At 32.2% G+C, this 25,813-nt stretch overlaps 1 protein-coding gene and 1 long non-coding RNA gene across 6 annotated transcripts in view; one reads left to right on the top strand and one right to left on the bottom strand.

Annotated features, from left to right (window-relative positions):
* The window catches only part of LOC145732952 (sodium-coupled monocarboxylate transporter 1), a 32,279-nt gene that overhangs the window by 4,057 nt on the left and 2,409 nt on the right, over positions 1-25,813 (bottom strand). Inside the window, exons 1-8 of one of the 5 annotated variants that reach the window (XM_081985514.1) lie at positions 17,179-17,302; positions 16,657-16,792; positions 8,995-9,231; positions 8,622-8,944; positions 8,032-8,186; positions 4,845-4,985; positions 4,336-4,554; positions 3,492-3,765 (exon numbers count right to left, since the gene is read on the bottom strand). In XM_081985514.1, coding sequence (XP_081841640.1) covers positions 3,492-3,765; positions 4,336-4,554; positions 4,845-4,985; positions 8,032-8,186; positions 8,622-8,944; positions 8,995-9,202 — 1,320 coding nt within the window. In that variant the 5' untranslated portion in view covers positions 9,203-9,231; positions 16,657-16,792; positions 17,179-17,302. Of the gene's footprint in view, positions 1-3,491; positions 3,766-4,335; positions 4,555-4,844; positions 4,986-8,031; positions 8,187-8,621; positions 8,945-8,994; positions 9,232-9,563; positions 9,584-16,656; positions 17,126-17,178; positions 17,325-25,813 lie in introns of those variants that run through there. The other 4 variants (XM_081985515.1, XM_081985512.1, XM_081985518.1 and 1 more) reach the window with 4 other exon arrangements.
* The window catches only part of LOC145732960 (uncharacterized), a 49,554-nt gene continuing 36,200 nt past the window's right edge, over positions 12,460-25,813 (top strand). The window contains exon 1 of the long non-coding RNA XR_014179093.1: positions 12,460-12,635. This is a non-coding gene — a long non-coding RNA (uncharacterized LOC145732960). The remainder of the gene's footprint in view (positions 12,636-25,813) is intronic.

Below are 25,813 nucleotides of genomic sequence, written 5' to 3'. Positions count from 1 at the left end.
ATCACCTAGTGAGTTCACTTATTTCCAACAATTTAAACCGCTTCCATACTTCTACACGACATTCAATCTCGGTTTACGACGAACCGAAATTCCAAATTCGATTCGATTTATTCATTGGCTCTCCAAGTTATTCACCACCAATAGGAACCAAACTTAAGCGTTGGGTAAAAATACTTCCCAAACTATCACCAAAGTCTTTGCATTAAATGTATAGGAAAGTCCAGCGGTTGTCCGCTTAAACTTATGTTTGGGGAAACTGGCTTCGGGCTAAATATCTTATAAAGGGACAAACCGTTCCAGATGTTTCGCATTAGTGTGTTGCAAGTGTCTGATTGCTTTCAGAATTTGTGTGGCGGACGATTAAATGTCAACTTTTTATGGTTTAAAACCACCAGAATGGAAAATCAAATCTGATTACTTTAGAGACTTTAAATTAGTTTGTAAATGTTAACTGTAGGTTTTCAGGTGGCTTAATGTAAATTAATAACACTTAACTTCAAAAGCGTAATTTTTCAGAAATGACGCACTATAAACTTAATGAATTGCTAAACTCAAATTTTTAGTGTAGAACAAACTAAAAACATATTTTCCTCACATTTATTAGCTATTAAAAATGAAACACCGTTCAGCGCATTGCAGCAAAATATAACGTGTCCGTTAAAAATACAGCAACGCTCTCCTTGATTGAATACTTACGTGCCTACACTTGGATGATTTTAATTAGTATGCAAATTAATTAGATGATAGTTTTTTTTTGCGAAATTAACATAGCAAACATCACGTTTTTTAATCAGGAAGAAAGTCCGGATTAAAGCGCCAAGTTTCCAGTAAATAAATATTTCCTTCTTCAGCTGATAAATGACTTCCAAATAAGGTTATCGTGGGTTTGTTTTAATTTAGAGCAAGTTTAATTAAAATTTTCCTATACAGCTCTAAAAGGCGGACGTGAATGAATTAGTTAAGGGTCAACTTAATCTTAACTCGAACATTTTCAAGATATTATCTAAACTGAGCATAAACTGTTTCAAATGAGCCCAGTCACGCATATGCATCGTCAATGATTAAGGTAAAGCTCGTTAAATTATTTGGCCCCAAAGTTCCCCGAGGTAACAACTGGGGCACAAGCCTGAATATACATAGTCAAATTTCTTAGGCTGATTAATTCTAACTTCCTAACTGCATAAATGATTTGCGCATTTGAAAAGGCAATCTAGTTAGGATTTAATCAATTGTGGGACCAAGTTCACTGCTGCAAAACCCCCAACAGTCATTATATAGCAGAAAAGGAATATTTCATAGCTTGGAATGAAATGAAGAGCCACGGGGAATAACGAGTAAGGTCAAAAAATGCTTTCCAAGAAAATACCAAATTGAATTGTAAAACCCCCAAATACAGGGTGGTCCAGTTTTAAATGTCAATAATTCACCAATCCATAGCCAAGTAAGTTTTCCTAAAAAGTGCTTCCTAAGGAAAATAAAATACAGTCCTTCAAATTTCTGTTTAAAAAATCGTTTTTTTTTATCATAACTGTCAGACCATTGGAGCAATATTGATCAAATTTGGAACAAGCACTTTATTACACGTTATTACGGTCAAAGACCCAAAACTAACCCAACCCAACTTAAAAATTGTCTTGGCAACGAAAAATTCACTTAAGAAGTTTAAAAAATATTATTGTAGCTAGTTTTCATAGTTTTCAGACAAACTAGAAGACTTTAATTTTGAAAATTGAAATAGAAAAGATAAAAATTTCAGAAGCTTAAAAATTGTGTTTATAACCAGTTTTCATGCAAATCGAGAGACTTTAATACTGAAAATTGACTTGTAGACATAAAAACTACTTTTTCAAGAATTTGTTACAACAAATTCATACATTTAAACCTTAAAAATTGACTTGAACCCCAAAATGTGACTGAACTAATGAAAAGTGACATCAGAAGCTTAAAATTTGCATTTGAAGTAAGTTTTCATCATTTGAAGACAAATTTCAATATTTTAGTCTTGAAAATAGTCTTAGATGCAGGACATTGACATTAGATTCATGAAAATTGTCTTGAAAACGAACTTTTCGTGCTTTTTACTTTGCTTTTCATTTTCTTCGAATTCTGGACTATTTTTAGTGCTTCAAAACTGCTTTCAGCTTGGAAAATCGAGTTTCAAGACTATCTTCACCAAGTTATTGACATAGCAAACTTAAAAAACAATTTTTACATTCTTCATAGAATTAAAATGGCATTTCAAGCTTTGTCACTATTAAATCGACTTCTAGGCACCTCAGTGCTAAAAATTGTGGTATTTCTTAATAAACTAGACTGTTTTTAGTGTTTTAAGGCTGTTTTCAGTGCCTCAAATCGAGTTTCAAGACTCTTTACAAAGTTTTTGACTTATCAGGCCTAAAAGCCAGTTTGTCCACTGACCATAGTCTTGAAAATGTTATTTCAAGCTTCTTCACTATTAAATTGACTTCTACACTCATAGGTGCAATAAATTGTAGCATCTCTAAGAAATTCAGACTGTTTTTAATGCTTTTTAAGACTGAAAAATCGAGTTTAAGACTATTTCCAAAAGTCAAGTTTCTTCAGTAATAAAAGTAAAACATTTTGGTACCAAATGCTACAATAATAGTCTTGAGAACTAATTTTTAGAAATAAAATAGTCCGAAAATTTAAATTACTTCTAGACTTGTTGTCCAGTCCAGAAAATTGAGTTGTACACCAATTAAAGTTTTGAAAATATACTTTTGGACTCTCTTTAGTCCTAGTAAAGTCAGTTCTAGCATTAAAAGTCAACTTTTATATTATTTTTAGTAGTAAAAAATGAGTTTCATGCACAATACAATCTTTGTCTTGATTTCCGGACTTTTTTTAGTTCTTGAATGCCAGTTTCAGACACTCAACCAGGATGGCAGTCTGAGAAAGCGAATCATAAGACCATTCCTAGTAGTAAAAAAGTTTTTAGACTATTCAGTACAAATTTGGACTTTCACAAGTCTTGAATGTTCAGTTTTAAACTATAAAACGATTTTTTAAATTTAAATTTGGAGGACTGTATCTTCCTTAGGAAACGTTTTTCAGAAAAATGACACAATGCAAGTCAACTTATTTTTTGATTGGCTATCAAATGGTGAATTATTGACACTTAAAACTGGACCACCCTGTATAAGAGAAAGTGAAAATTTTAACGACAAATTTTTTTTTTGAGATGAGTAGGTGACTTAATTATTATATTGAGATATTCGATCTTTTTTGAAGAGTTTGGAAATTCCGTATCTCCGACCATAAGAAAACTGAAATACTGAAAACTGATAACTGAAATGTATACAGTTAAATTTGAAACTAACATTTGTGACCGCGTTTACCCGGCTCTAAGTTGGTGAAAACTTTAAAACTAGTCAACTAAGTGCAAAAATCTGTGTTTTTTTTTAGGTTTTAGGGAGTTTGTTTTAAACTGATACTTTTTTTCGGGAAGAAATTGACCTTATTTAACTTACCTTCCAGTTAGCGACTGGAATTAAAATCGCCATGATGAATACTCCCAACAACGGTCCAGATGTGGCTGATGTTACTAACATAGAAGATTCGATTACTCCGTCAAGCATACCAATAAGGAAGGCAACTCCCATGATGATGAAAGCAAATATCACGCTGATGACTTTAATGCATACCAGTTGCTGTGAATCTTTCATTTCTTTGATGCATGGCAAAGGGCGTACGAAGTCCTCAAAAGCCACCGTGGCCAACGAATTCAGAATTGACACGTTCAAACTAAAAATATTCGTTATTTACACTTTAGAACGTAACAAATCACAAATATTACTGCTACATTGATTTTCCTAAAAGCTTCTGTTAGGCTGTTTCCAGAAATCGCAAAGGAAATCTAAAAGCTGAAAACGAGTGTATTTCCAAGGCAGGCCCATAAAAAATGCTCTTTAGGGACAATAGTCCCTAAATCACTAATAGATCCCTTTGGAGCATAATATTCCTTCTCGAATAAAATACCGGCTGAGCGGGCGTTCGAATATTGAAGATCGATTGTAAAAAGACGGTTTTAAGGTGATTTACTGGCAATATTCTAAACCGGCTTTACCCAAAGCACAAACGATGATTTGTGTGTATTATTCCCATATCATCAATTCGCCAATAGGCTTTGTTTGACTAGTAGTTATAAGGATTTTATAAATTAAAAACATACGGGCTATTTCAGCTTTGTTGCTAGGAAATTTGTTTTATATGATTTAACACAGACCATTTTTCAAAGACGAGTAGTAGAGGAAATACATTTATCTCGTTTTGCCTTTAGCAGTAATATTGTGAAACGTTTTATTATGGACTTACCTGAGGGCCCCGTTGAAAAGACTGGCCATAAATAAGCCGAGAATTCCAGGCAAGTAGCTGAATCTGTCTTCGACAAAAAATGGAAGTATTTCATCATACTTTTTTATGTAACCGGATGTCAAGGGGTCGCACATGGAGTAAACGGCGTAAACGACCATTCCCACCACCCAAGAAAGGCTGAATAGCACCGTTATGACTGGAATGTTATACATCAGTGTCCTAAAAGTAATCAGATTTGAATGTTGGCCCCTTTTTTATGTGAATAAAATGGCGACATTTTTTCGACTAATACCATTAAAAATAAGCAACAAGAAATACATAATTTTGTTCTGAATATAAACGACTTTCCAGATTATAATGCCTGGATAAAAATTAAAAAAAAAGTTTGTATCGAAAACGCCAGGGCTTCCTTCCCCCAAGGATGCGAACAAAAAAACCTAAATTTAATTCCGACAGGGCCCCGAATTTGATTAAAAGTCTAAACAAATAAATGTACACGCGAAGCTTACTTTGTTACTTTTTTCTGAGAGTCCATACTACAGTAGCGTTGAACAAAGTTTTGCTGACATCCGAAAATTGAAAGGGACATGAAAAGTTGACCCAATATTGCGGAAGGGGTTGTAACCCGGATAGTCGGATCCAAGTTCCAGCTGAAACAAGAAAAAGTTTAAAATTAACTTCATCTCCTGCTTTATCAATAGTAATTTATCAGTTTGTTTAATATAAAAAGTTTGGTAGTTAACTGCGTACGAATTGATAATGGAAAATCAGATAAAATCGGTTATTAAAAAGTTAAATGGCCGGAAGGAGCAGAAAAAGTGTAATTTCCTAACTCATCCATTAATATAACTGCTCATGTCGATGCTGCAGAAAACGTTCAAAGCTGTAGAGATAGAAAATTAATTTTCTGGATAAGTCAGTTTTTCCTATTAATAAAGAATCGCCCTTTTAAATTATAACTTATTCAATTGTGCTTGACCCAGCCTACACAGTGACCAAAAAGTGTCTTGTTCCTGACTGAGAATCATCACTGCATTAATAGAAATAAGAAATTCAAATAGAACACCCTGTATATTATTACGACATTTGATTCTGCTCAAAAAGTGTTTCGTTTCTCGGATATTTGTGGTGTCAGGAATATGTCATAGCATTTTGTAGAGACACCCTGTATAACAAACCGGTTAGTTAGTACCATACACACTGTAAGGTTTTGGCGCTCTAACAATTAGGGCTGTTATTAATTTGAAAGTCAGTGTCAAGTTAAATTTAAAACTTTACTGTTTCTTCCAATTGGCAATCTCAATAAGTTTTTCGAGTAATACCGTTTTAAAAAGTTTTTATTGTTAAATTTGTGCGTTTTTTGGATAATTTCTGGATAGATTATTATACATGGTGGTCCAGTTTTAAGTGTCAATAATTCACCATTTGATAGCCAATCAAAAAATAAGTTGACTTGCATTGTGTCATTTTTCTGAAAAACGTTTCCTAAGGAAGATACAGTCCTCCAAATTTCAATTTAAAAAATCGTTTTATAGTTTAAAACTGAACATTCAAGACTTGTGAAAGTCCAAATTTGTACTGAATAGCCTAAAAACTTTTTTACTACTAGGAATGGTCTTATGATTCGCTTTCTCAGACTGCCATCCTGGTTGAGTGTCTGAAACTGGTATTCAATAAGTCCGGAAATCAAGACAAAGATTGTATTGTGCATGAAACTCATTTTTTACTACTAAAAATAATATAAAAGTTGACTTTTAATGCTAGAACTGACCTTACTAGGACTAAAGAGAGTCCAAAACTATATTTTCAAGACTTTAATTGGTGTACAACTCAATTTTCTGGACTGGACAACAAGTCTAGAAGTAAATTAAATTTTCGGACTATTTTATTTCTAAAAATTAGTTCTCAAGACTATTATTGTAGCATTTGGTACCAAAATTTTTTACTTTTATTACTGAAGAAACTTGACTTTTGGAAATAGTCTTAAACTCGATTTTTCAGTCTTAAAAAGCACTAAAAACAGTCTGAATTTCTTAGAGGTGAAACAATTTATTGCACCTATGAGTGTAGAAGTCAATTTAATAGTGAAGCAGCTTGAAATAACATTTTCAAGATTATGGTCAGTGGACAAACTGGCTTTTAGGCCTGATAAGTCAAAAACTTTGTAAAGATAGTCTTGAAACTCGATTTGAGGCACTGAAAACAGCCTTCAAACACTAAAAACAGTCTAGTTTATTAAGAAATACCCGAATTTTTAGCACTGAGGTATCTAGAAGTCGATTTAATAGTGAAATAAGTCTATGAAGAATGTAAAAATTGTTTTTTTAAGTTTGCTATGTCAATAACTTGGTGAAGATAGTCTTGAAACTCGATTTTCCAAGCTGAATGCAATTTTGAAGCACTAAAAATAGTCCAGAATTCGAAGAAAATGAAAAGCAAAGTAAAAAGCACGAAAAGTTAGTTTTCAAGACAATTTTCATGAATCTAATGTCAATGTCCTGCCTCTAAGACTATTTTTAGACTAAAATATTGAAATTTGTCTTCAAATTATGAAAACTTACTTCAAATGCAAATTTTAAGCTTCTGATGTCACTTTACATTAGTTCAGTTACATTTTGGGGTTCAAGTCAATTTTTAAGGTTTAAATGTATGAATTTGTAGTAACAAATTCTTGAAAAACTAGTTTTTATGTCTACAAGTCAATTTTTAGTATTAAAGTCTCTCGATTTGCATGAAAACTGGTTACAAACACAACTTTTAAGCTTCTGAATTTTTTATCTTTTCTAATTCAATTTTCAAAACTAAAGTCGTTTAGTTTGTCTGGAAACTATGAAAACTGGCTACAATAATATTTTTTAAACTTCTTAAGTGAATTTTCCGTTTCCAAGACAATTTTTAAGTTGGGTTGGGTTAGTTTTGGGTCTTTGACCGTAATAACGTGTAATAAAGTGCTTGTTCCAAATTTGATCAATATTGCTCCAACGGTCTGACAGTTATGAGAAAAAAAAAACGATTTTTTAAACAGAAATTTGAAGGACTGTATTTTCCTTAGGAAGCACTTTTCAGGAAAATTACATAATGAATGTCAACTTGAATATTTTAATTGGTTATGGATTGGTGAATTGTTGACATTTAAAACTGGACCACCCTGTATTATAACAATTGAGTGATAAGAAATATGAGTTAAGAAGTACGTAGTTCTAGAGTGTCCTAAAGTTTCTACTTTTTCAAAAGCATACATTTAGTAGCAAGCAATCAACAAAAATAATAATAAAGGTTTGAGATCATATATTTTAGGATGTTGTACAAATATTTGTAAAAAGATCAATAATTTGCTAATTTTCTCTAGAGAAAGTATTGTCCAAACTTACATAGTGATCCAAAAAATATCTTGTTTGAGGAGATATTTGCGATGAAAATTGGCTTTAACCTTTTGAAAAAGACTGCATGAAAAATTACATTTAAAGTGACAAAAACCGAAAATTTCATCTAGGACACTCAGTATACCAGACGTACATAAAAAGCATCTGGTTTCTGAAATTACATCCAAAACATCCTGAATTTTTTTAGTAAGAACTTTTATGAAATCTTTTCTGTTTACCAGCCAAAGTACTTAAAAATAACTAGTATTTTCCTACTTGGCGAATATTTGAGCGAGGAACAAAGATAATCCCGTATAAAAAAAGTTGAACTTACTTAAAGAAATTAAGTCTTCCATCTCTTTCAGTTACCGTAAATACATTTCCAAATCCTCCGGCCTCGACTGCCCCCTGAATGATGATGGCCACGCAAATGGCAATCATGGTTAATCCCTGCATAACGTCAGCAAGAATTGCGGCTTTTAATCCTCCCTAAAACGATAAAGTTAACCATAAAATATTTCCGGCTTGTTTAGTCTAGATTGTTTCGACATAGCCAGACTTTGCCTTTAGGTTATTAAATAATGCGGTGCATCAGAGTCTTGATGCACATAGCGATGAACGGAAATTTGTTGGAGACCCAAAGTGAATGAATACACAAGCTGGAAAGCTTTGCATAGTAATTAAGCTTCTATTAATTTAAAGATATAGCGAGAGTGGATTAGCTTAATGGAAAAGAGGCTGGGTCAGAAAAAACCTTACAATTTAACTAAAAGCTGTACTGGAATGGGCAGGAAAAAGTAATGACATTTTTCTGTTTCGTTCCCCACTTTTTCAGCAGTGAAAATTGCATATTTGTGACACTGTTCTCAAGTTATTGAAATTCCTGGCAACATTTCAATATATTTTGTTTTTCCAGATACTTACCAGAAGATTGAACACAATACTGATGAGGGAGATTCCAACAATAGAGGCCCAATATGGTATTCCAATTACGGTGTTCAACGCCACGCACGGTGTAAAAACTGTTACTCCCTGATTGAGCATTTGTCGGATCACATAAGTTCCAGAGGCCAAACACCGGACTAGTCGGGATTTGAATCTCATGTCAATGTATTGGTACACGGAGGTGATTCCTAAACTGAAGTAAACAGGCACGAATACGAAACAGACTATGGGGTAAGCGAGTAACATTCCGTATAAAGTCTCCCACATGGCACTACCTCTATAAAACAGCTCAGACGGATAACCTACAAATACAATGAATTAGAGGCAGAATTTCACTTTACTAATCACTTACCTAGAAACGATCGGACACCTAAAGTTCCCCTAGCTATGCTCAACATCATGGCTGCCATCGAGACTTTTCCGGCCGCGAACACATAGTCGGCTTTCGTTTTTTCCTTAGGACCGAAAAATCGAGAATAAACTGCTACAAAACTACTGGCGATAACGAATATCACGAAAACTAAGTAGTCCCATATCATTGAGCTCGTATCTTTCGACATTTTGATGGCAGTTTGTGGAAACCTCTAGCCTGAAAATAATATGTTTAGGTATAATCTCGGAAAAGAACGTTTATAAGACTGACCAGCCATGTTGTATTAGAAAAGTCACTCTTTTTCAACACTAATAGACCCCAAGACAGATAACAAGCCTTTCGAATTAATAATATTGAAAGGTTTCCCTCCTTACTAATTTGTTTAAGTTTACTCTATTAACATTTTATTACGTTACAAGAGAACTGTTTGCTACCAGTGTGTTCTAAATAAATAATACACTAGACAGTATAGGAATACGTAATTAAACTTTTTTACATAATTTCTAAATTTTCACTGAAATATCTTGGTAAAATACGGTAATTCTTACCTGATATCTAGTAGGAACCAGATGATAGAGTAAAACCGTTTATCTTTCGAATATATTTAAATAAATTTTGAGTCCTACAATGTGTATTTAAAACTTATGTTTTTCCTGCGATAACAAAATTTGCAGAATTTAAGCGTAAAATAATTGTTAAACATTGGCTTTGTTGACGTAAATATCTAGTATTACCACGTCTTGGAACACCAAAGAAACGTGTAACAGTCTAAATATACCGAGCAAACATTTGGGCAAAGCTTTAGAAAAATGTTAATTGAATATTTCCTGCAAGAAAACAAAATGTATGAAAGTGTACAGTGGAATATTTCTTTAATTTGTAGAGGATAGTCTAGTTTTTATTTCACATTTAAGAAGGATAAGGAAAAAATGATAAGGGATTGCTTTATAAGAAAGGACGAAGCAATAGTTTGTCCTGTTGTCACTTAATTTAAGAAAATACTAAAGAAAAGCTAATAAATGCAACAATTCAGGACATGTAATTTACAACACTATTTGAAAATTATAATATGTCAAGTAATGGCCACCACACTGTATAATAGTCTTTAGAGTTCCATGGAGCCAAATTTGTCACTTTTGGAGTAGAGGAATACTTTGATACTTACGTCACAATTGTCATATTTTGCTCCATAGAACTATAAATACATTGGGAAGTCCGATTTAAGCGGTAGAGCTATTTTGTAATGGTAATTTTGCTTCACTTCAATTAGAAATCTGTTTTCCAAGGAGTTTTGACTGTTGACAAGTGTCAAGTGACATAAAAAACGTATTAAAGTGTCACAAATGTTACATGTGGTGCTCGGTTAAGATGTAAATACAAACTGTCAAATAACATTTTGCGACGAATGTCAAAATAATGGGTGGATATTATTATTACATCGAATAACAATCCTCAAAGTAAACTACATAATTTTTCCGGCAAAATAATAAATTAAAATGTAATCACGAAAGAAGTTTGATTGAAATTTGAAAAATATTATATTTTTGCACACTTACTTTCTATTCCAAATGATAAATCATTTGTGGAATGTGTGGGCTCATGGTGTGCAAAATTCTGACATCAATTTGTTCTCAAATATTAATCAAATTGTTTAACTAAAGCTGTAAGCACAATATTTAATTATTTAATGATACAATAGAACGAAATTTTAGACGTTTTGGATAGACGAACGAAACGGTACACGTGAAACGAAACGTGACTTTCTAATATGTTTTCTACTTTTTACGTAAATGTACTTTTCTATTTAGCTAAACAATAGTATTTTTGTTAGTTTTATTTAGATGAATTACGGTTAAACGTAAATATTGTTCTAAAACTGATTTACATAAACTTGTGAAAAGGAAAAAGTGACAGACAAAGCAAGAGGTTTGACACTTTGATTAATACTCTCATTTTGGCAGAAAAACTAAATTACTAACTTGGCATTCTAGTTTCAAACAAGGGATTATTAAATTTACGTGTATGGTCGCATGTATCGCAATTGAAATTCGTGACTGTTAAAGCAAATTAAATAGAAACCGTATTAGTTAAAGACAAACATAAAGTGTAATGACGAAAGTGGGGTATTAAACGTTTACGTGTAAACGATTGAACGCACAAAGTAATTTTAAAAATAAATATGGCCGCTTTGAACATACATTTTTTGGCTAATTACCAAGGTGACCGATCAAATTTTTTGCCACTTGCCAAATTTCTTAGTCGATTTGTCGCAATTGAAAATTTAGTTGACGTTTTTAAATCTGGTGATTTTCCAATTGATGACTGATCTTTTACCTAAATCTAAGCGGTGTATAAACTGAATGATAAGAGAACGTTAGTGGAAATCAATACTTTAGACAAAGAATTAGAAACTAAGTTCAGTTATTTCACTTTTCACCAATCTGACAGTTATCACGTGACTGCGCTAATTGTATACAATGGAGTGTCACGTGATAATTGTCAAATTTGAGTTTGCTTGACTAGAGAATTGATTTGCAATAGTTCTCTCTTCCTATCATGGGATGTCTATCCATACTTCTGCGACTTTTCAGTTTTAAAACTACTACTTTATTATTCTTATCTGACAGTTAGCATGTGACTGCGCTAATCGTAAACAACGGAGCGTCACGTGACAATAATTGTCAAATTTTAATTTAACAAGGAATAATCGAAATTCATTGGAGAGCTATTTTAGATTTTTTGTTTTGATCGAAATTTTCCATCGTGGATTTTTTTCTGTCGCAGACTAACGGCAAATCATATTAGTTGACTGGTATTAGGTACAATTCCAACAATTTTTTTTTAAATATTGACTTTACTAACTGGAACTGGAAACAATCAAAGGATTATCATATAACATATAATTTAAATATTACGCTCTGTTTGTCTTTTAGTAATGACTAACAAAATTGCCATACAATTAGAAAAAAAAAACAGAAAACAGCTTTTAGAATATTCGATTACTCTGTAGAATTATTTTAGACAGATCTTAGGCTAATAAATTACAAAGACCAGAGAAAAAGCCATTTTTTCACAAACTAAGAACAATATCTAGAATCTAGATAATTCCACTTATACATAAACTGGACAATCAATATTGACTTTTTACTGTGCTAATTAAAAATTAGGAGTGTTAATAATTAGCATAATAACATACTAAAGTAAATATCAAATTGGTCCAACTTTGTAGTTTTACAACAAAATTGTTTTTAAATGTTTACGACCCATAAAACTCCAGGGCCAATTCTTTTACTAAAACCAATCAAAACAACATATTTCTGTCTGAACATTGAATCTGACATGATTTCAACCTTATACAGGGTTGACACACTCGAGATCATCGAACATACACGTACCACCTATACGATTTAGTACCGTTATTTTATTTATACCTGTTAAGGTCGTATTTTTGTTGGACGTCCTCGTAGAAGTATACTGTTATGTTTGTTAAGATACCCAGCAACAATAACGTATAAGTGGAAATATCTTCAAGGCTCGGTTAATGTCTGCTACTAAACAATTATTATGTTTTGATTGGCTCATATTACCAGCATGAGAGTTATTAGCAAGTCAATTAATGGGTGAGTTTACTTATCCAGATATAATATTTAGCACTGATAATATACAAAGGTTGCATATTTTGTGTCTAAATAGCAGTAACATTAGTATCTTGTATCAATAATGAATAAGCTAAGTAGCATTATTTTTGTCCTTACCCTTTGACAAAGTAAGGTCAGTTTTACAACCTTTACTTATGTTCAGTGTGCAATTAGTTTTGAATTAACGCTTTAACGTTAACAAATGTTAATTGAGAATTTTTGTTGTTTTTAGAACGATTCAGTTCCACAGAATTTTGTTCGCACAAGTTAACCATCAGTACTCCGAATACTGGCCCTAACTTCTCACTATACAGGTTTACTTAGGTGATGATAAATATTCGCTACTATTACGCTGCCTAAAACCGGATTTTTCTCTGTATCTGGTCAGTTGGTGGGTCACAAAATTTGAACTTTACTTACCGAGTTATAGTATACTAAAACCCAAAAATATAAGGTGATATCATCAATATACAAGTTTCTTCACTTTCTATCGGACATGTAATTGAATAGGGTTGGTCTATAAACTGGTTTTCGATTATCAAATTCTATTAACCTGTGAAAAGGAAAACGACAGTTATGAAATCAATAAAAATCATTTTAGTTCTATACAGGGTGATCACGTTTATTTGAGATGTCAGGAAGGTTGAATTCGGGGTAAAGTTGCGAAAAAACTCTGAAGCATTTGATATTATTACTAAGATCATCATCACCGTATTTCGGAAAAGAAAAACGTTTTAAATAAGTAGTAATCTAATATGGCGTCCAGAGGCTGAAGAATGTCATTTTTTTTGTTGTATAACTTTCAGTACTTCCCTGGTCTTTAGGTTTAGAGTCAAACTTTGTTTCATGTCAGTTGAGTGGGTTTTCTGTTTGATTATTCTAGTTTAACGAATTCCAGGGTTTTTTCTGAAGTTTCCAGTACGGTCCTGCTTTTTAGGTTCAATTCAGAGTAACTTCAGTGAAAATGTCAGGTCCGTAACTGCCCAAATACCCAAATTGCATTTTATATCAGTTGAGTGTGTTTTCTGTTTGATTGTTTCAGTTTAACAATACTAGGTTTTTTCTGAAATTTTTCCAGTACGACCCTGGTCTTTAGGTTCAATTTAGTACTTTTAATAAAAAATTCAAAATGTGTGTAATGTCTACAAAATACAGGGTGGTCCAGTTTTAAGTGTCAATAATTCACCATTTGATAGCTAATCAAAAAATAAGTTGACTTGCATTATGTCATTTTTCTGAAAAACGTTTCCTAGGGAAGATACAGTCCTACAAATTTAAATTTAAAAAATCGTTTTATAGTTTAAAACTCAACATTCAAGACTTGTGAAAGTCCAAATTTGTACTGAATGAATAGTCTAAAAACTTTTTTACTACTAGGAATGGTCTTATGATTCGCTTTCTCAGACTGCCATCCTGGTTGAGTGTCTGAAACTGACATTCAAGAACTAAAAAAAGTCCGGAAATCAAGACAAAGATTGTATTGTGCATGAAACTCATTTTTTACTACTAAAAATAATATAAAAGTTGACTTTTAATGCTAGAACTGACTTTACTAGGACTAAAGAGAGTCCAAAAGTATATTTTCTAGACTTTAATTGGTGTACAACAAGTGTGTGTAATTTGTGTGTTTTCTGGACTGGGCAACAAGTCTAGAAGTAAATTAAATTTTCGGACTATTTTATTTCTAAAAATTACTTCTCAAGACGTATTATTGTAGCATTTGGTACCAACATTTTTTACTTTTATTACTGAAGAAACTTGACTTTTGGAAATAGTCTTAAACTCGATTTTTCATTCTTAAGAAGCACTAAAAACAGTCTGAATTTCTTAGACATGCTACAATTTATTGCACCTATGAGTGTAGAAGTCAATTTAATAGTGAAGAAGCTTGAAATAACATTTTCAAGACTATGGTCAGTGAACACACTGGCTTTTAGGCCTGATAAGTCAAAAACTTTGTAAAGATAGTCTTGAAACTCGATTTGAGGCACTGAAAACAGCCTTAAAACACTAAAAACAGTCTAGTTTATTAAGAAATACCCGAATTTTTATCACTGAGGTGTCTAGAAGTCGATTTAATAGTGACAAAGCTTGGAATGCCATTTTGAGTCTATGAAGAATGTAAAAATTGTTTTTTAAGTTTGCTATGTCAATAACTTGGTGAAGATAGTCTTGAAACTCGATTTTCCAAGCTGAAAGCAGTTTTGAAGCACTAAAAATAGTCCAGAATTCGAAGAAAATGAAAAGCAAAGTAAAAAGGACGAAAAGTTGGTTTTCAAGACAATTTTCATGAATCTAATATCAATGTCCTGCATTTAAGACTATTTTCAAGACTAAAATATTGAAATTTGTCTTCAAATTATGAAAACTTACTTCAAATGCAAATTTTAAACTTTTGATGTCACTTTTCATTAGTTCAGTCACATTTTGGGGTTCAAGTCAATTTTTAAGGTTTAAATGTATGAATTTGTTGGAACAAATTCTTGAAAAAGTAGTTTTTATGTCTACAAGTCAATTTTTAGTATTAAAGTCTCTCGATTTGCATGAAAACTGGTTACAAACACAATTTTTAAGCTTCTGAAATTTTTATCTTTTCTAATTCAATTTTCAAAACTAAAGTCTTTTAGTTTGTCTGGAAACTATGAAAACTGGCTACAATAATATTTTTTAAACTTCTTAAGTGAATTTTCCGTTTCCAAGACAATTTTTAAGTTGGGTTGGGTTAGTTTTGGGTCTTTGACCGTAATAACGTGTAATAAAGTGCTTGTTCCAAATTTGATCAATATTGCTCCAACGGTCTGACAGTTATGACAAAAAAAAAACCGATTTTTTAAACAGAAATTTGAAGGACTGTATTTTCCTTAGGAAGCACTTTTCAAGAAAATGACATAATGAATGTCAACTTATTTTTTAATTGGCTATGGATTGGTGAATTATTGACATTTAAAACTGGACCACCCTGTATAAAAAAATGTTTTTTAATGTTTGGAACTGTCTCAAGATATGCAGTTCTAAAAATGTTCTTGGAAATATAAAGTTGTCTAAAAATTCTTAAAAGACAAGAAGGATGGATTTTTTTTAAATGTTAAGCAAATTCTAAAATTGTTCTTAAACGCTTAAAAATGTTCACTGCACTGTTAACATTACTAATATAACCAAATGTTATCTTCTTAGGTTAGGTTAGGTTAGGATTTCTTATTCTCTTTCTTTTTCCTATTTTTGATTACTGAAAAACTGGCTTACCAATAAATGGTTACCATCACTTTTAAGAAAACTTAAAAAATCACTCTATTTCGTGTTTTATTATGCTTTTACAGGGTATTGCACGGCATACTTTAAACCAAGTTTAAGTCAAGACAGTGACAATAGATACGATTAAAATCACAGTCTGAACTACACTTAACTTAACTCTTGTTAAACAAAATTTCAAAAATGTGCAACTAATCTAATAATAAATAATAAACGTATACAACCACCTTAAATATTGCATAACAGAATTAAATGCTCTAGAATTGATTGAACAAAAAACCTAATTTCTTATTGTTGTCATTAATAAGGTAGAAACAAAAAAAAAAATTGTTGCAACTGAAGCATATAAAATAAACGAGAGCATAATCCAACATACTTTCTAATGTATATTAAGTATAAAGAGTTAAATCACATATTTGTCAAAAAAAACTTACTTTCTTGGTAAATGCAATTATTTCTTTGCTGTTTTTGGCGCAACATTTCAATACTTTCAGTCATTTATTGTTATCAGTTAGGTTGCAGCGTATGTAATGTAAGTTTTTTTTAATTGTTTAGCTGATTATAAAATAAAATGGGTTTTTGTTCGTTAAAATGGGTAATGTTTTTACGGGAAACACCTGATAGTAGTAGTTTTGATAATACGTAATTAAGTTTAATTATTCGGCCTCGACGTCTCTATTGACGTCAACCTTTGTTTTGAGTTTTAAAACTTATTCATACCAAATATTTACAATTAACAATAAAATTTACTCACTTTGTATAGTTTGTTCTGCGATTTTTTGATTTTTCAAATGCACGAAAACACGTATCCCAAACGTCCACCACTTTTTCATTTGGTAGTTCTCTCAATATTTGGTACGAATGTTGCGGTTTGGTGCGAAAATAACTAACTAAAATAAAACTATTTATAGCACTGTGTCCCGATTTTCAAATGTCGATATAAAACTAAGTATTTTCCGGTGTTTGAACCAGTTAAATGAGTATCGCCAACAAAGGCCAAGCTTTTTTAAACCGCTTTGAAAATGCAATGGTCAGACTCAGGTAAACTGAAGCTGATTTGGATGCTGAATCGCGCGATTTGTTCGGTCTGATGAGAAAGAAGATGGAACTTGTTTGACTTAAGGAAGATGAGCCAAGAGATTTGATTGGTCGCTCGCGGCCGGAGTAAAAGTCTAAACCACGTATCGATATAGATTTTCAATCTGACCCGTCGATTATTAATAGCTACACAGATTTTGATCACTGATTTTACCGAAATTCACTGCGAATTACGAACCTTTTAAGTCAAGTAACTGGTAATCTGATGGTTTTACTGGCCGATCGATGGTATAGATAGCCATTAGGCACAAAAACACACATCGAAATTACATACTTAAAGGCGTGGTGGAAAATAGCTCGGTCGGTTTAGTGGTCAAGTATGTTGACGGACCTTAGCTATTATTAGAGCAGTTTCACTATATTTACCAGCATCCAGTTTTATTTGCTTTCTTTCAGTTCTTTGTTTACTACACACTCCAACCACATATTCAGAAATAGAAATTTCCTTACAATTTTATCATAATAAGTACATAATTTGCATACTGAAAGCAGTCACATTTAATGGAAAATTTCCACTTTTCACAACTTGACCCAATTTTCAAAGTGTGATTTGACGGTCAATTACGAGAGAGTAGATTAGAGTAGCAATTAAGCAATTAAGTATTAAAAAAAAGTCTTTCGATCACCTTTGAATTGTGTAACTTTTATATTTAACATTTACACGGGATTCGACGTGCAGACCAGACGAACAAACCGTGAAAGGAATAATTGATAATCGTCGTTAATTTTGTTTAAAAAAAGAATGCAACAAATTGATGATGAGTGAATCATTTGAAACGCCAGTTTTCCATGTGACTAGATTTCTTGATTGGCGTATTGTTATTTGTTGTAATATTGATTTTTTTTTGCTACACCCTATATACAGAATAATCCATTATGGAAAAACCCCATAATTCTGTACATTTTCTAGTATACCGAAATCGATAATAGGCAGTCTGAAATATTTTCAATTTTTCATATTTTTCCAATTCAAAATTCTGGACATACGTCATTTACATATCTATATCCGTTTGTGGGATATTAACCAGTTTATGTAAAATTTGACATTTGCATTATCTAAAAGAATTGTAATTTTTGCATATCAGAAATAGTATATTATTAAACTGGCATGTAATGAAAGCTATTACTCACGAATACGAATTTTTCATCATCATGAATTAGTTCATTGGATAGGAAATTTAGTGAGGATTCCAAAAATGTGCTTAAAACTGTCATTTTTTCACTCCAAGTGTGTTTTACATGTCAGACCTAAAATTTAATGATTAAAGCTTGATTATTGATAATTATACAAAAGAACCTTAAATTAGGTGAAATAAGCACAAAAAAAACACTTTAAAATTTTTTACTTTTCAAAAAAATTGACTTGTACTAGAGAGTAGAGAGGTTTTTTAGGTACTTTTTGAAATTCAATATCTCGGTAACATGAGGAGCTACAGAGGCCATTTTTAACCTATTTTGTTGTATTTTTTATGCTTTTTCGAATGGCGTAGAACGAATTTCCTGCGAATTTAAATAAAAAAGCTACGATTTTTCAGAAAGTCAAAAAAAAATTCAATTTTTGTCAAAAGTGCAATTTTGGCAAATTTTTATTGTCTCGACGTTTTTTTTCCTCTCGACATTTTTCTTTGTCTCGACTTTTTTTTTTCTCGACATTTTTTTTTGTCTCGACTTTTTTTTTTCCTCTTGACTTTTTTTTTCTCTCGACTTTTTTTTTTCTCTCAATTTTTTTTTTGTCTCGACTTAAAGTATGTTAGGTTAGGTTAGGTTAGGTTAGGTTAGTTAACACTAAATTTCCATCATGAAGTGCGTAATAGCCTAAGTACTTTTTCTACGTATTTATCTACTTCTAGCCTAGAACACAAAAAACAGTTTTTTGTATATTTGATTAATACTCACCTATACTCTATCCCAGGAGAAGTGGCAGTGACGATATTAACTGTGACGTCACCTTGAAATTTACTTATGTCTTAGATTAGTTCTCAACATTTTTTGTGATGTTTTGCATTTGTAGCAAACATTTTAGACTTCTAAATTCTTGAGATATTCAAAAAACTCTAGAGTCAACTTTTATGACCTCTAGCGGCCAAACGGTGCAATTTATGCCTGCCCGCTCAACGTCACGTGATCAGATAGCTTTTTTTGAACGATTTTTTGAAAAACAACACAAAATCTTGATTCAAATTTGAAATTTTTGGACCTACTATACTAACAGTGGCCATATTTCTAGATCTTTTTTACTTTAATTGGGAAACACGAACCTGACGTCCATTTTGCTCTAACTGACACGGTTTCGAAGATGATCTTGGCAATTTTGACAGTTTTCATAAACAATTTTCAAAATAAAAAAATTAAAAATCAGAAAAAATCCATGGTGTACTTAGTTTGGTAAATTTTCACTTTGGAAATCTGATTCTGCTGTCAAAATGACACAATTTGTAATATCAAACTTCGCGTTCAGAAATATTAACGGTGCACACTCCGTGAATTCATTTGACAGTTTGTCACGTGACACCGGTTCGTTTTTTAAGTAAGTTGATCAGATGACAGATTGTAAATAACATACGTTAGGGCACCGCCTACTATACTAGAAAGCCTAGAAGATGCTTGTCGAAAAATTTTTTGCAAACCGAAATCATAGGCACCCTTGACAATGGCAGTGACAGGTGACAGTTACTTCTGTCGGTAATGGTGTATGTCAACTAATAATTCCTCTCTCTTTAATACAAATTAAGAAGGATGGAACTATACTGTGAGCGTATTTGGCCGCCTATGATAAAATCGTGCGTTAAAGTAAAACAATTGAAAAATCTTGCATTAATGCACCGCCTACTATACTAGAAAGTGCTTGTCAAAAATTCCAATATGGCGGAAATGGTGGTGACAGTTTGCGTTTGTTTGTACTGTGGAAATTGAGTTTTTTGAGGATTAGATGAATTTTTACGGTTTAAAATCAAAACTTGAGGTTATTTGCGTAAGTTATTTTTGTTTGCTGTCGTTCATAAGTTTTTCAAGCCGCATTGTAACAGCAATTCAGGAAAAAGCCCAACCGTGTCAGTTTTTTACTTTACAAAAAATCGGATCTGACTCAACAGTGGTTGAACACTTTGAAGTGGGATGATTTTACTCCAACACTATACTCAATGGTAAGTACCAGTGCTTTCTAGTACAGTAAACTTATTAGGTACTTGTTATATGCACAGGTATGTGAGTTACATTTTAAAGCATCCTTCAATGTGAGAGCAACAAAAATAATTTTGAATGAATGTTCTTGGTAATAACATAAGAACCATTTACCAGTTTTGCTTACCTAGTTTCAAGGATTTACAGATTTTCTTACATTGAACATTGTTTAAACCAGTTTGCTGTTTGTTGTACTTTCCAGGACATATGTTCTAACCAATTTGTTTAGGCTGGACTTGATTGTGTATAAAAAAGCTCTCTAAAAAGTCTTTCAAATAGAAACCGAACGTCTAGAGCAATCACGTAAAGTGATTGTATCAAAACGAATGAACATCAATCAATCAAATTAATGAAAATTCCTTTAGGGTATATTAATTTTATTTTTACCGTTGAGCAATGTTTCAATTAATGTCTATTATTCATTTCGTGAAAGTCTCTAGTGTTGTCAGATTTGTTAAAGGCAAATTAAAAGGAATGATTACTTACTTTACCAACAGAGTTTATTTCTTCAGGAAGACAAAAGATGCTGAATAACTGTCTACACAGCAAATTTAAGAAAGCCAAATTTTTTGAATGTTTTTTTGGCATAATTTGTTGCTAAATTGTACCTATTTTGTTCCAAATTTTTGTAATTGCGCAAAATTGATCACTTTCTTGAAAATTACCAGTTTCTTCAAATTACTTAGAACGAAGGATGATCATATTTCTACACAGCTGCCAAACTGTCTCTTTAATTTTGTTCCTAATTATTGCAAGGTTAGGTTAGGTTCGTTCATTTTCGAAAAAACGAACTATAAACACATTTGTGTACGTGATTCAGTCACGTGTCAATCTTCTTTTGAACATTTTAAGCTTTTAGCTAGCACTACCATTTCGATAAATTTTTCTACTTTTTACTAATCTATTTGAGACAAACCTCATTAAACTGTATTTAATAATAAACAATATAAGCATTTTTGTACGAAAATGTATTTTGCGAATTTAGCCGAACTAATGGAGATAATTGTCCAATTATATTATGGCACAATTATCTCGGGCAGATTGTCGGAAACTATTAACACAGATAGTTGGGTTTCCGTTAACAGAACCCATTTATAATATTAATAGAATTGTGGATGGACCAACTAGCTCAAGTGTTTGCAGGCCATTCCATTACAAGTATAATTATATAAATATTATTTCCTGGCTAGACTTATTATACGGTCACATCCGCGAATATTAGTCAAAAATTCTCGGACCAAATCTGTTTTTAATAACAAGTTCAATTAAACTACTCAACTACCAAATTAGGTAATAATATTACATATTATTGTGCTTTTTAACAAATTTAGATAAATAAAAAACATGTAATGTCAATGACGTTCTACATTTCCAATCAATGTTTTAGACTTTTAGACTAAAACGGATGTAACTTGAACTGTCAAATCGATGACACATCCGTTTTGGCACAGTCTATCTTTGTCTAGACCCTAGAATATTGATTTAGCAAAACAAAAGTAATCAAAAAACGATTCAGGTATGTAATTAGGAAAGTTTAAAGCTTCCATAGTAATTGTTCGATTCCTCAATATAATTTGCATACTTTAGCGAATTTCCATGCAATAACCAAGGAAAATGTAATATAAAATTGCCGAAAATTTAAACTATGCAGATAACGAAAATTCCAGCTTTCAATTCAAGACATATTAAATTTACTTAATGTGAATTGTCAACTAGCTTATTCACTTCACATTTTCATTAAACAAACTATACTATTTGCTCTATTAAACCTTAGTTTTGAAATAATTTTGAGGTTAATTAATTATTAACGTAAAAAAGTTTGACCAAATTCTACCTTTAGACATTTTAAGTGCAATATTTGGTCAAGCTTAACTTAAATCTGTCGTCTTGATTAGACCACAATAGCCTTAGACACCGAAGACATTACTTGGGTTAAAAATAAGAAATAATTGACCATGTCTGTTTATGAATAGCCTTCAACGTCTAAGGCAAATGTTAAGTTATAGTAAAGTAAATTTTAACCTGTCTAACTACCTCAAAAATGAGGTTATGTTCAACTAGGTCCAGAACTTGTTTCACTTGTCTTGAAGGGCATTTTCAAAGGTATTTGTTACTAAGTTTTAACTCCCTAATCTTATCTTATTGGTTCTGTAATGTCGCACACTAGGCCATTGGACCCTAAGGGGTAATAATAACTTTTGCTATATTGAAATATTGAAGGCTTCTAAACGACAAAAACATGCTGCAAAATGTATAAGTATCAATTTACACATTTAAACTGACCAAAAAAATTCCTAATGCTCCTGAAGTAGTCTAAAAAAATGTAAAAACATTCCAAAACACTATAGTAGCTCTAAAATACCTTGCAAAAGTTTACAAAGCAGCCTAGAAGCTTGCAAAAGCTTTTAGAACACTCTAAAAAATAAAATCTTCCATATGCTTGTAAAGCAGTTTGAAAGCTTCGAAACAGTTCTAGAAGTTGAACTCAAAAAAAGTAAAACATTTTTTATCTCTGAAAGAGTTTTGTGGTTTTTTAAAGGTTTTTTTGAGAAAAATTATTTTGCTTTTTAAGCGTTTTTTTCACGATTTTAGTGCTTTTGAATCCGGAATCTACTAATTACATACCGTTATCAAAGAACAATAAATAAATATCTTTTAAATTATTATCTATATAACGTAGCTCCGGGCAAGGTAATCATTGTATGCCTCTTGGAAAGGCTTGAACTAGACAATTTAATTTCGAAACGGTTTAGGCCATATATTGTACGTAAATTAGTGTAATTGACCTAAACCGCAAAAACCGTGATTAAATAATTTACTTTGCTTTTAACAAAGCGGAAATTAATAACTGTCGCAGTTTAGTTAGTGGTATCTCTGTGATTTATTTGATTTGCGTTATTTACAACTTAATTGTGGTTAATGGAAATGAGAGAGAAAAAACACTTATCGCCGTAGGTGTGCAGTTTTATTGTTTGCTCGTGCACGGAGATTTCATTGTTTTGCATACACGTTTGATGTGTTAAAATAATTGTTCGAAAACGTGCAAAACTCAGGTTGATTATACAGGGTTAATATTTTCCACAATAATTTCTCTGTTAAAAAATGCTAAGACACGTCAACAAAGATTGCAAGGGGGACATCTTTTTACGTAGGATTTGAATTTGTGCCATCAGCCCCTTTGCCACCCCCACTAAGTTTTCAAATGGCACCATACCCTGTGTGGCACATCGTTGGAAAGGGTATTTCATAAGGAATTAATTGCACTATTTTATTTTTACATTTGCTTTGAATTGAGACCAAAAAAAAATAAAAACATTTTTTTGTTATTTTGGTCAAACTGCTGATAACACTACCTGTTTTCCTTTTCATGTTTTTGCCTCAGTCGGTCAACTTGTAAGTTCGTTTTGAAGGAACATTGTCAATGTGGTTTACACGACTGCCGAAAGAATAGAAATTGTACATTTGCAAAATAGTTGATGCAAAAATTTATGGAAACTGGTTCAGTGACAAACAAAAAACATCAACCTGAAAGACAAATTGTTAATGAACCAATTGAAGTTGCTATTTTGGGACACGTTGCAATGGATAATAATCAGTCTTTAAATGAAATTTCCCATGCATCGGGTGTTTCGACAAGCAGTGTATGGAGAATTTTAAAAAAACACAATTTTCATCCATACAAGGTAAAATTGGTTCAGGAATTAAACGAAGATGACTATGATAGAAGACTACAATTTTGTGTCTACTAATCTGACAAACAACGTGAACTTGTTGTACAATATTTGCTTCAGTGATGAGTGTATGTTTGTTTTGAATGGAGAAGTGAACAGGCATAACTGTAGGTATTGGTCAGACACGAATCCATTTGGTTTAGGGAAACTCATACCCAATATCCAGAAAAACTTAATGTTTGGGCAGGTATTTTAGGAGACCACATCGTTGGTCCGTTTTTTATTGACGGTAATTTAAATGGCGCTACTTATCTTGAGCTTCTTGACACCACTGTTGATCCGACCATAACAGAGCTACTAGAAAATGATGAAAATTTATTTGAAAATCAACTAATTTTCCAACAAGACGGTGCACCTCCACACTATTCACTTCCCGTTCGAGAACATCTGAACAATCGATTTCCTGGAAGATGGATTGGTAGACGTGGTCCCATGGAATGGCCTGCGAGATCACCCGACCTCACTTCGTTGGACTTTCTTCTATGGGGGCATTTAAAATCTAAAGTCTATGCAACACAGCAGGCCAATATTGCAGACCTTAGAGTCCTTATAAAGTCGCTTGTATTATTGTATGGAAGTTAACGGAGGTTATTTTGAGCCATTAATTAAATGATAACCGCTATTTGCTATTATTTCTGCAGTTAACAAAAAATAAACACAAAACGTATTTTTTGTTTGGTCTCAATTCAAAGCAAATGTACAAATAAAATAGTGCAATTAATTCCTTATGAAATACCCTTTCCAACGATGTGCCACACAGGGTATGGTGCCATTTGAAAACTTAGTGGGGGTGGCTATGGCGGCAAAGGGGCTGATGGCAGAAATTCAAATCCTACGTAAAAAGATGTCCCCCTGACGTGTCTTAGCATTTTTTAATAGATAAATTATTTTGGAAGATATTCAAGGTGGCTACTTTTCATTGAAAAACCCTGTATAGTTGAAATTTACATGTTCATCGATCTGTCAAACGTTGAATATGATTGTTTGATGAGATGTGTAACTCGTTGGCTCGAGATTAGCCAGTAATGGGTAATATAGCCCAGAGGGAATTGTTAATGCAGTGCGCCTCCGGTTTCTGGGAATTACGTTTTGAGCGGCAATTATGAAAATTTCAGGACTGAGAGTCACGAGTTTGAATATCTTCGCAAGTGCCGCTTATTAGATCCCGCTGGAGAACATGATTAGTGTAAAAAAAAAAAAACGATTTTTCCGTAATTGCTACACGTAGGCATCCGCAACTCGAAACAAAAAATTAAATGGAAAAACCTTTTAAGCGAGATCACGTAAAACACCTTTCTATTTATTAATTGATAAATTACAAAGATCAAACAACATCCTCAATTTCTGGAAATTGTTTCAACTTAATAACCGGTATTTTATGTTTATTATACTGAATGATTTAGCAAATACTATTAGTAACATTAATTATTGGTTTTATACGTTCAGACACAGAAATTTGAATATTACAAAAAACACGATTATTTATGGCTGCGGTTAACAATAAATTAGTAAATTAATTTGAAATGTTGTGTGTACAGCCAGATTAATTATCTGAGTACATGAAAAGTTTGACACTATTGTTAGTTGCGTTATACATTTTTAGTCTAATTAAATCTGGTAATTAATTCACGGTCAAAAATACAAAAAAAAAGTAATTTTACCGAGTTGTTTATACAATTTGATGAAGACGATAACATGCTAAGGTCAGGCAATTAAGATGTAAACCACCTTTAAAGAATTAATAAACTTTTTAATGAATAACGATTTCCATACATGCAACCTTTGTGTTTTTTTATTGCATTTTTTATACCTTCAACAAGTCACAAGGAAATAGTTTTATGTTCAATAAAACGTTAAAAATCATCAATTTAGGCGACTGCTAAAAAATGGTAATGGAACGTT

The sequence above is a fragment of the Ips typographus genome, linkage group LG8 (assembly GCF_016097725.1).
Source record: "Ips typographus isolate SLU linkage group LG8, UJ_Ityp_2.0, whole genome shotgun sequence".
Taxonomy (NCBI): domain Eukaryota; kingdom Metazoa; phylum Arthropoda; class Insecta; order Coleoptera; family Curculionidae; genus Ips; species Ips typographus.
This window is presented reverse-complemented; position numbering and strand designations above follow the sequence as displayed.